General features: G+C 44.9%; 1 protein-coding gene across 2 annotated transcripts in view; it reads right to left on the reverse strand.

The window, feature by feature from the left end:
* UFSP2 (UFM1 specific peptidase 2) overlaps positions 1-12,177 on the reverse strand; it is a 78,673-nt gene that overhangs the window by 20,727 nt on the left and 45,769 nt on the right. For both annotated transcript variants that reach the window (XM_029586921.1, XM_029586920.1), the window contains exon 6: positions 4,776-4,968. In XM_029586921.1, coding sequence (XP_029442781.1) covers positions 4,776-4,968 — 193 coding nt within the window. The remainder of the gene's footprint in view (positions 1-4,775; positions 4,969-12,177) is intronic.

Below are 12,177 nucleotides of genomic sequence, written 5' to 3' on the forward strand. Positions count from 1 at the left end.
GGCGAGGTAACTTGCACTGGTGTTGAGAGGTCCTGAGAGGCTTGGAGCCACTGAGAGCGGAGCGTCCACTGCGCTACCTGTATGGCTAGCCGGCCAAGCGGAGTGATATGAACTAATACCGCCATGTGGCTCAACAAACGGAACAGTACCCAGGCAGAGACCGCCGTTGCCACCAGATGGAGTGTGCCAGCGACACCAGGGTCTGAGCGTGGTCCCTGGGGAGGAACACTTTGGCCAGAGTTGTATCCTGGAGAGCCCCAATGTATGCTAGCTGCTCGGAGGGGCTCAGATGAGATTTGAGGAAATTGTAGCACCTTGGCCATAAAGCGGACGGAGCATAGAGCACCCTCCTGCGTGGTGCTCCTGATAAGCCAGTCTTCCAGGTAGGGGAACACATGCACCCCACTGCGGTGCAGGTGTGCCCCGACCACTGCCAGACATTTCGCAAAGACCCGTGGGGCTGAGGCAAGGCCAAATGACAGCACCCGGTATTGGAATTGTCTGCAGCCCACTCTGGAGCAGAGATACTTCCTCTGAGGTGGGAAAATTGCTATGTGCGCGTAAGCATCCTTCAGATTGAGAGAGCAGAGCCAATCTCCTTTGTGGAGGAGAAGAATCAGGGTGCCCAAGGAGACCATTTTGAAACGTTCGCACTACAATAACCTGTTTAAGGCTCTGAGGTTGAGAATGTGTTGGAGGCCACCTGTTTTCTTTGATATCAGAAAATATCTTGAGTAAACCCCTGGCCCTGTTGAGTGCAGGGCAAGGGTTCTACAACTCCAGCCTTCAACAAGGCTGAGAGCTCCAACTCAAGAGGTTCCTGATGCCCTGACACCTGACAGGTCCCACACTGGGGGTGGCAGAGAATCCACTGGGACTGTCCTGAAATTCAGGTGGTAACCATATTGTATGATGGCCAGAACTCAGCGGTCAGTAGTAATAGGAGGCTAGCGGTCTGCAAAGAGACACAACTGGCCTCCGACTGGTGAGTAGGGGTCGGTGGGCACCACAAACTGGCATCCACTCTCTCGCCGCCAGCCAAAGCCCACAGCTGGACTGGGTTGTGGCGCGGGTTGGGGCCTGCGGACATGCTGTTGGTGAGGCTGGCCCCTGGCCGTAGTGTGTGGAACCCTGGCGCGGGAAGCCAGAGGGTAGTATCTCCTCTGGCGGTAGAAGGACTTGCGAAGTCCTTGACACATGGATGTACGCATGGAGGACAGTGGGTCTGAGGTGCTGGCCGAGAGGTGCTGCAAGGTCTCATGGTGGTCCTTGAGCTGAGCAACCGCATCTCTGAACTTGTCCATGAAGAGATTTTCTCTGGTGCAGGGCAGGTCCACTAGCCTCTCCTGGACCTCTGGCTGAAAGTCGGAGGCCCGAAGCCAGGCCATGCATCGGGCATTAATGCCCGCAGCCAATACCCTGGCTGCCATCTCGAAGACATCGTAAGTTGACCTTACCTCATGCTTTCCGGTCTCCAGGCCCTTTTGTACTACTGCCTCCAGTGCATCCTGCTACTGTTGAGGCAGGTGCTCCGTCAGCTCTTGAACTTGTTTCCACAAGTTGTATTGTATTTAGCCATGTACAACCAGCAGAAGGCAATACAGGCAATAAGCATTGCCCCTTGAAAGACCTTCCTGCCAAGAGCATCCAGGGCCTTATACTCTCAGCCTGGAGGGGCAGAGGAATGGGTACGAGAACTCTTGGCCTTTTTTAAGGCAGATTCCACAACCACAGACTGGTGGGGGAGCTGGCGTTTTTGAAAGCCAAGGGCCTACTGGACCAGACAAAGGGCAACTGTCTTCCGGTTGACCGGCGGGACAGAGCCTGGATGTTCCCACATCCTGTACAGAAATTGCTTCACACTTACAAAAATCAAAATAGTAGTTCACCTTGCACCAGGGGGCCCAGTGAAAGCTTTTCCTTTTCATAAATCAGTGAAGAAATTGGTGGTTCAGGAGTGGGACACCCCCTGAGACCGGCTTGAAGGTTGGCAGAGCAATGGCAAAGCTGTATCTGTTTCTGGAGTAGATGTTTGAGCTTTTGACGCTTCCAAAGGTCTATGCTTCAGTGTCAGCAGTAACCAAGAAGAATACCATTCCGGTGACATGACCTGCCGCGTTAAAAGATGTGCAAGATCGGAGGTTGGAGATCCACCTCCCTCGTCCAGCTCCAATCCATCTTGCACTGATCCTGTTCCCGGGAAATCCTCTGTAGCAGCATCAGAGTCCTCTGAGTCATCAGTGTCCCTTCTAGGACTATCTGGCCAAGGGAACAGACACAGAATTTGTCAGACACTCGTTGACCACTTTCTCTTTACCAACCCAGGTCTCTTTGTAGGCCGAGAACCATTGGTGGACTGAGACTGCTGCTTTCTTAGCCAAATATGCCCTGTGCTTAAGAAGCACAAAATCTGCAGAAAACTCTTGTGAATCATTTGAATCCTGGTCTAGAGAGTCTTCCTCAGTGCCAGAGCCCCTCTGCCCCTCCCTGGGATCGGGTACTACAGGTGATAACTGAGGTGGGGATTCCCATGCCTCCCCAGCCGACCCTGCTGCCACAATTCAAAATGGCCACCATTCCCGCACTGACGGGAAAAGCCTCAGCACTAGACCGACACTTGCTGGGCTTGTTTAGCCTTCCGTCCAGTGCCTGGTTCCCTGAAGTGCCTTTCCCACCAGATATGCATCTCACATATAAGCCACTCTGAGACAGGCGCTACTCACCATAGGACTGGCGGTTTTTGCCATGCACCATCTTTACTATGTGGCACTAGGAGCTGTGTGTCGCTTCAGTCACCTGTTCACTGAACCTCAGAAAATAAGGAACTGAACAGCTCTGCTCCATGTGATCGTCCCCACCAGAGATTGGGCTGCCGCGATCCCAACACTGAGCGTGTCAGCAATCACACACTTTTTTTTAAAATAAATGTTAATATTGCCAATAGTGCTGGTAAAAAACAAAGAAAATTCTTCCATCTTACCCGGGACATTCAAATGCAGAGCCAGCACAATTCAACACTGCCTCGTGGAGGAGGAGGGAACTGGACCACCAGATGCACATCTCCACGGAATCCAGGACAGAGCTACCATCAAGGGTCACCAACCCCCTGCTTGTCCACCTCAAACCAGGGGGGATGGCGCCACCAGGACCTAGCAACCCCCCTGCGAGGAAACTGGAAAGCTATCTTTCTTTTCTTTTAGCTTTTTATATACACTCCAGACTGCAGGTTTTATACCACTATCATCCGCTGGAGACAGACAAATACTGAGGGAGTGCAGGTGGCACATGTGAAACCTTTTCTCTGTCTCCATCTGCTGGCAGAGAGGCAAAACCTAGGAGTCTGGACTGATCTGGGGTATGACAGGAACTGTGAATCTTCCCCTTTTATAAAAATCCTGAGCAATAAAAGCAAATAGTAATAATTTATGAATATCAATTTTTGTAGCAATATATTGAATTCATATCAGAATGAAACATGTTCTAGTGTAAATTCTCTACATAAAGGAGAGAAAGACCAACAAATTCAGATAAAATTTAAGGAAGAGAAAAAAACCCATGAAATTCTTGATGTAAAATGAACACATTACAACATTACCAATTAAACAGAAAGGCAGACACCACCACCTAATTTTGAAGTATAACCTCATTATTTGCTCTAAACATATTCCATGGCTGAAGCCAGCTGTAGGTATCAGGTGGAATGCAAATAATTTTAAATAAATACCAATCCCTTGTCCTTTATTGTACCTTTGTGGCCAGAGTGAACAAAATCCCGCATTTTTTCCAGGCGTTGGCCATCGGCATTATGAACCATCTGTATATTAAAGGACTACACATCCAAATTAAAAAACTGTAGTAACATAGTCCATTCAGTCTGCCCAGCTTGTTGTTTAGATTGTAACTGACACTCCATGAATGTTACCCTTATGCAGACATATTACACTAGAAGTTACCACAGATTTCTTCATTTCCCTCTTCTAGTCACTAGGGATCCTCTGTATTTATCCTACACCCTTTTGAATTCCTTCACAGTTTTTGTCTTCACTACCATGCATTCACCACCCTTTCATGAAGAAATATTTCCTGACATTGTTCCTGAATTCCTTGCAAGTTGGGGTACCTTCTATTGGACCAACAAACATTTTCTACAGGAAAAATGTGAACATACTTTACTCTTTTATTTGGATTTTAAAATACCTTCTCGAAGATCAAACAGGAGCCAGTATGGAGTGAAATGTCAGTCTCTCCCACTTCCAAAACTATGGCCTGGATTTTCCCTGGTGGGGGGGGGGGGGGGGGTCTACGATTTCTGTCTTTCCTCCTTCCCTGGTCAACCACAGAATTATATCTTGCAGGTAATCAAACATGTATAGCTGAAAGTTGAGATATATCCTTAGCTAGAATGGAACTGATGAGAACCAGATGGATCGTTTGAGCCAACTTGTCCTTATCTGTTGTCATCTACTAAGTTACTATGATGATGTAGATGAGCATATGACCATAAAAGGGGCCTCTGTGGGTTCAAAAGGTCAAGTACATCATCTATGGATATTTCTTACATTGGTCCATAAAGGTATCACAACCTGCAATGACTCCAGTTTTCCTATACACCAATGCAGCTATTAGTAATATGATATGGTCCTTAGTAATAACATATCATCTTGTGTAAGTAGCTGGTTACAGGTTACTACTTGCAAAGAAATGCTCTGTGCAAGCAACATAAAATCTAAGCATATGTCGCTCCCATATGTGCATGTGCTCCCGTGTGCTAATACCTCTCTATAAGGCTCCAGCTGACTGTCTGGAATGCCTGCAGGATATAGAACAGTTACAAGACGTTTTGACTCTGGCAGCATGAAATGATAAGGCTCAGGCACCAAGACAGCTGTTCCTTTCATATATTTCAAAATACACGTCTCCATATTGGCCACCTGCTGGCGGACCTCTCTCACCAGGAGATGTCGTAATCTGTCAGACAAAAGGAAAATGTTGAAAACAGCTAAAAGCAGCATGCAATCAGAGGTTATTAATTGTGCAAGTATTAAAAATTATATGGCGCAGGAATGATAAGCTACATTTCATCCAAACAGGATTTCAGTTCACCTTACAATTTAAAATCAGAAATACATATGCAGCCTCTTATGAGGTGGATGGTCTGGCAGCAAATCTAGTATGTCAATGTATGTAAGAGCAAGAAGGAATAATGTTACTATTACCAGACTAAAGTCAGGTAAACTGAAGCACAGGAAAACAAAGACATACAAGTTGTTAGGAAAAGAAGGAGGTCAAACTCATGTGCCAGAACTTCTCTTCACTCACAAATCAAATTCTCTAACCAAGGGATGGTGAACTGATAGTCCTCATGCCAGTACTGTGTAGTACACTAATAGCTATGATGGCTACAGACAGGGTGAGAGAGAGCATAGGCCCAAGAAGAAGAGAGCATGAGCTGCTCGGCCAGCTGTTTGACCAGACTGCCTCTCTTGAACTTGCTTGTCCTTCCAGATCCAGCTGTGGGATGGGTGCAACATGAGGAGTGGATCCTGGAGCATGCAGTCACTTGCCATGTCTCCAAACCACCAGCTACCTCCTTCTGAAACGTCTACTACCATAGATGGACTAAATTGAGTGGAGGAGACTGGGTTGCTGGACAGATTGGAGGTGACAGAGAATGGTGGATAGAATGGGGAGGTGAAGAGCAGAGTTAGAGAAAAGGAAAATGTGTTGGGACAGAAAAGATGGAGGAAAGAGCAGAGGGAAGGATGGTAGAGACAGGAAAGGGGAGGTGGGGACAGGAAAGGGGATAGGATGAACTAAGGGAAAAGGATTAGGGAGAGCTAAGCAGGTCAATGAAGGATCATATGTGTGCAAGACAGTCTAGCCGGCTGCATGAACATGAAAGAAATAGGAAATTAGCTTGGTGCTTGTCCATGCGATTACATAAAACACTTCAGCCGGATATATGTATGTGCATGTAAGAGAGATAGTAAATGCATTTGAGTATCCACATGCGTGCATAGGACAGAGGGAGAATGCATTTCTTTGTAAATGAGGTTATGTACATATGTTTCTGTGAGGGGAAACTGGCTGTATGTGTAAGGGGTTGAACTCTTTTTAAGCGAGGCTGTGACTGTATGTGGGGAGAGATATGTGTGTAGAAGGCTGAGGTTGTGTATATAGAACAGTGTCTACATGGGTTTGTTTTGCACATACCGCAACAAGAATGAACCTCATTCCTAATCCAAGGTATGTTGGGAATGATCATCACTTCTCAAATTTACTAGTAATGCCCTTCTTAAAAGTTCCAACATGCCACAGAGAGCCTCCTTCTGGAGTTCACAGGATGTAATACGTTTAGGCAAGAAAGCAAGGTGTGCTTGGAAATTTACCATACTATTAGGATTATGTCTGTATCTTTCAGCCACAATTGTCTTCAGCTCTGCTTACATCTATTGGTACTTAAGAGATGTGTGTGTGTTCAGGTTTATTGAGTCATCAATGAGGGTTCTGGATCTCTGACCATGAGTCTTTCTCATCTGTGTATGAGAAAGACTACAAAATAAAACAAATAAATCAACAAGTGCAAACAGAAAACCAAACAAACAAAAAAAACCAAACAAAAGCAAAAACAAAATAAAGAGGAAGAAAACCATTGCCATACAATAGAAATAAATACATCCAGTAGCCTACTGGTTAAAGCAGTGGGCTGAGAAGCAGAGAAACCAGGGTTTAATCCTGCTGAAAACTCCTTGTGACAGCGAACAAATCACTGCAACCTTCATTGTCTCAGGTACCACTCTCTGAGGCAGGGAAAGATCTACCATATCTGAAAGGTAACTTGCTTTCAGCTTAGGCTTGAAAGGGCATGTAATCAAATCTAAAATCCAATGTATGATTTTTTTCAGTGCTAACAGCTCTAATATACTGAACACAGCAGATGTATTTGTAGCTACTCCATACACCGTGTGTCTTGGATGTATTTTTTTGTGTTCCTCTCATAGACCCTAAGTTAGGAATTAGTTGCAGCTCTTGAAAACCTGACAGTCTCCAGGTTACCAACAGTTGACCATCACTGCTCTAGCTATACCTTCCAAGACAGGATAGTGATAAGAGTAGCCAGCTCAGCCATAAAATCCCTGATTTGAAGCCAGAAGGCTACAGCTTCAAACTCTGAGATTATGAGTCAGAAATCACACAGAAGGCTTCGCACTTCAAACCTCCTCTTGCACAGCAAAAGAACCATCTGATGCAGGACATTACTGAGCAAGGGTTAGAGAAAGACATTATTCTAATCCGCTGAACTTTAGAGAAAGCAAAAAAACTAGTCTTCGACGCACTTCACAGAATTTGCTTCTTGACACAGTTCCTATATATTTAAATTATTAAAATAATCCAACTTTATATCTACAGCTTACAGAATTACCACAAGTAATTTGGTTTCCTTAACAGTCTCAACCAACAGTTTTCAGCTACTTCTGTGGGCCTCCAGCTCAATCAGGTCCATCACTTTACTAGGACTACATTACAAAAATTTATTCACAGCTACCTTGGGTTGTTCCTTATTTTTATTCTCTTCCCTTTATAACCCAGTCCTTGCAATGACATCTTTTGTAGGAAGTCTCTTCTGTTTTATAGTGGCTGGGACACCCTCCCTCTGGGGTGGTGGGGGAGGGGTGAGGGATTGTGAATGCTGCCTCCATTGCACCACTAATCACTGTTGATCTGATGACCAAAAGCTGGGTCTGGGACTCAAAAGCAGCCAAGACATAATTCTAAAAACATATTTTCAAGTCTATTTTCCATGTGCAGTAAAATCAATTTGCTCAGGTAGGAGGATATATGCCTTGGCTCCAGTGGTGAGGGTATGACACAGACAAGATGTGGCTCACACTGAAATACAGGACAGCCCCTGTGACAAGTAGCTGTGTAAAGTTGACTAAATTGTTTTAATACTGTAATTTCACTTCTTTTTTTTTTTTTCAATAATGGTGGTGAGGGGAATACTCTAGTTCTCCATAGACAGCAGGATGAATTAGCCATGACATGTGGGTAATGTCATCTGAAGGCACCAAACAGACCCTTCTCTCTGTGCTCACAGATATTTTGCTCTATTGAGCATGTATGGGAATTGTATTACCTTGTAAGCCCTCTCAGTGGAATTCAGAACTAAAACTAGCTAGGTACTCAATGATCAATTTAAATAGTTCAGTATTTCAATTTTTACCTATGGTGGGAAACAGAAGTTTTTTCACGTGAGTCTCAGAATCGAGTATTTACTGTTTGGGCTTATATGGGATTGAGGATAGTTTCTCAGTCTTTGAATGAGGAGAGAAGTATGTAATCTTTTCAAGAAATATTAACAGAATATGAGCTAGAACAGAAACATTTTTTTTGCCAAACTGTAATTCTGACATTACAACTGCTCCCTAGGAATAAATGACTGGGAACATAAACATAGAAAGCTCTTGACAGATAGTATGACATACTGGGGCTATTATGTCAAACCAATCTCCTCCTGGTATCGTACTCTAATGAAAAAAGGGCCATCTAAAAATGATGATAATCTTCGGCAACTGTGGGACAGGAGCTAAATATTGATCTGATAGTCTCTTTCTAAGCCCAATGTTTTAAGAGAATAAGGTTGGTTACAGGAAGTATGGTGTTTCGAGAAATGTATTGTAAGTTCTTGATGAGATATTACTTCTCACAACAGATAGCCTATGTCATGCAAATTTCTATATCTGATATATGTGTTAAATGTAAAGCAGATTGGGGAACTCTGGGGCATCAATTTTGGAGCTGTTCAAACATTATTCAATATTCAGTACTTCTAGAAGGATATAGTGGGTTATATTTATGAGTGCTCCTTTTTGATGACTTGCAAGGAAGTGTTATTGGGCCGAAGTATTTACAGTTATGGATTCGAAAAGCACTTTTGCTAGCAAAAAAGGCAATCCTGGAATGTTGGCTGGAGGTCAGTCCACCAACGTTGACTCAATGGCGGAATCAGCGTTACCAGATGTGTTGATAAGATGGACGCTCAGAGGAAGAAGGGAGTCTTTTTTTTTTTATTTGGAACTGTTGCATACAAGCTTTGCTGCATATGGCAAGAAGTATGATACTCAATGATTATTGACTGTGCATATTAGGACTTAACATACTTAAAAGGGGCGATTTTCTATTAGGAAAAGAGGAAATTGCATCGGGATGTTGGGGGAATAGGTCTTATGGGAGTTCACTCAGTTGAGGTTACGTTTACACCAAAGGAGCTGGATGTTGGGCAGAGTTAACCAATTATCCAATATTGATTGAGAATGTACTTATTATGTTTGTTTTATGTTAATAATCAATAAAAATGATTGAAACAAACTAGCTAGACAGTTGACAATCCAAGGGGCAGTTAGTATTTAGCAAGGCTAATTCATCCTGCTGTCTCAGAAAACACCATTTACAATAAGCAATCTTGCTTTCTCCATCAACAAGCAGGGCTGAATTAGCCATGACATGCCGGCAGTCCCAATTGGAACATTATGAAAAAGCAATCTGAACCCCACCATAGACTACCATACACTATTAGATGAACATCCTACGCTAAACTTCTCTTCTGAATTTATTGTCACTCTTTGAAAGATTGTTCAAACAGTAATGGAATATAAAGTTATATATTGATGACCAAGTTGCAGCTTTATAGATGTCTTCAAGAGATATAAATTGCAGATGAATGTACTGATACAGCCTTGATAAACCTTGGTCGTGTTTACAATCTGTAGTAGGGATGTGCATTGTTTTTATGATGAAATTTCGTGTGGTTTTCTTATCATTTGGGGGGGGGGGAAGGGCACATAGAACCCCCCAACCCACCCCAACCCTTCAGATCTAATTATTTACAATCCCCCACCCTCCTGATCCCCCCAAAATTTGCCTAAAGTCCCTGGTGGTCCAGCGGGGGTCCCAGGAGCGATCTCCCGCTTTCGGGCTGTCAGTAGCCAAAATGGTGCTGATGGCCCTTTGCCCTTATCATGTGACAGGGGCTATCGGTGCCATTGGCCGGCCCGTCACATGGTAGGAGCAATGGATGGCCCACACCATTTTTTATGATGGCGCTGGCCGTCCATTGCTCCTACCATGTGACAGGGACCGGCCAATGGCACCGATAGCCCCTATCACATGGTAAGGGCAAAGGGCCACCGGCGCCATTTTATTTACTGGCAGCCGACGGCCCAAGAGCGGGAGATCGCTCCCGGGACCCCTGCTGGATCACCAGGGACTTTAGGCAAGATTTCTTTTGGGGGGGGGGGAGTCAGGAGGGTGGGGGATTGTAAATAATTAGATCTGAAGAGTTGGGGTGGGTTTGGGGTTTTTTTTTTGTAAATAATTAAATGTGAAGGATCAGGGTGCACGTTAATGGGTTTGTGTTAGCGTGCACTAACGGGAGCTAGTGCGACCTAATGGGAACGATTTTATACGAAAAGAAAATGCCAATCCGTGGGAATATGAACTTTTTCTGTGGCTACACAAAACCAAAAGCAGAAACGATCAGGCACCCGATGCACATCTCTAATCTGTAGTCCTGCTAATGCACAACAGTGTGTAATGCAGTAGAGGAGTAGCCTAGTGGTTAGAGCAGTGGGCTATGAACCAGAGAGACCAGGGTTCAAATCCCACTTGTTGCGCCTTGTGACCTTGGGCAAGTTACTTTATCCTCCATTGCCTCAGGTACAAATTTAGATTGTAAGACCTATGAAGTGCGGATTACATTCAGGTGATGTGGCTGAGTTCTTCTCTTGTCATAAGCCAAGGCTCTTTTGCTGACTAAGGAATAAAGGGTCTTTTCACCTTCCTGTGGATGTGGCTTGGAAAGAACTTAGGTAATGCAATAGCCTGATTAATATGGAAAGCTGATACTACTCTGACTGGCTAGACTCATTGCAAGCAAGAGCCAGGGATTAAAATGGCCTACTAGAACTCCTTGTATGAGTATATTTGATATCTTGAAAGGAGAGGCTGAAGTGTACTCTCCTTATCCTTAGCCATTAGAGAGGTAAAGCAAGTCTTCACCAGCTCCCCCACTTGTTCCAAGAGCTGACGTGCCCTCTGGCTGGGCATGGGAGGTGGAAAGGAATTTCCTTGACCATCCTCTGGGCTCCGCAGAATTTGAACTGGAGGCCGATCATCTGTGAGAGGCACCAGGGAACAAATGGAGTTGAGCAAAGGCCTTGTTCTTGTATCTTCAATGGTGAGAATGCTCTTGAGTCTGGAGGGGGTAAGTGAATCGTATCCCCTTCTGCTCCCATATGCATGGTAATTGGCATGTTAAAAAACAGCTATTTGGAAGCACCAATGCCCGATGTGCCGACAATGGAATAGTCTGTTCCGGTGCTTGAGGTATCAAGGGCATTGAGGCTCAATGCGTTTTGTGCTCCAGGGCTCAATACATCAAGGGCCAGATTTTAAAAGGGTTACGCGTGCTGGGCCTATTTTAATAAGGACCGGCGATGCGCGTAAAGCCCCGGGACGCATGTAAGTCCTGGGGCTTGCAAAAAGGGGTGGGGAGGGGGCGGGGTCAGGCTCCTGGCACAGCAGCCATATTTGCTGCTGTGCTGGGGATCACGCGCCGCGCAACTTACTTCAGTAAGTTTGAAACAAAAAGAAAACGTCAAAAAAGGTAGGGGGGCAGGGCGGGGGAGGTAGGGGAAGGGAAGGGAAGGTGGGGTGGGGGGGGGGTAAGGATGCTGCCATGCCCCACCCCCGTGGGAGGTATGAGGGAAGAAAGAGAGACAGCAATGATTGGTGAGGGTGCTTTTTCATTAAAGGAGGGTTCCTAGAACTGATCCAACAAACCTTAATTCTTTCCAGGTTTGCTGAATTGTTTGCAAACCTCTTTTAACCAAAGTCACATTGGTTCCCACAGGTGTCCCTTGAATTTGTGAACAGCACCTGATTTCACACTAAATAGTTCTTACATAGACTGATATCTAGTATAAAGATATGATAGTTCATTGGTGAGCTATCTATATCTGCAACTTCTAAATTTCTCTCAAATGCAGTTATCTTTGGATCCCATGATATAGCAGAGTTGCTTAACTGTAAGAGGTGTTCTGTGAGGATGACAGGATGTCAGTCCTCACGCATGGGGTGACATCATCGGATGGAGCCCGGCATGGAAAACTTATATCA

This window comes from Rhinatrema bivittatum, chromosome 1 (genome assembly GCF_901001135.1).
Source record: "Rhinatrema bivittatum chromosome 1, aRhiBiv1.1, whole genome shotgun sequence".
Classification (NCBI taxonomy): Eukaryota; Metazoa; Chordata; class Amphibia; order Gymnophiona; family Rhinatrematidae; genus Rhinatrema; species Rhinatrema bivittatum.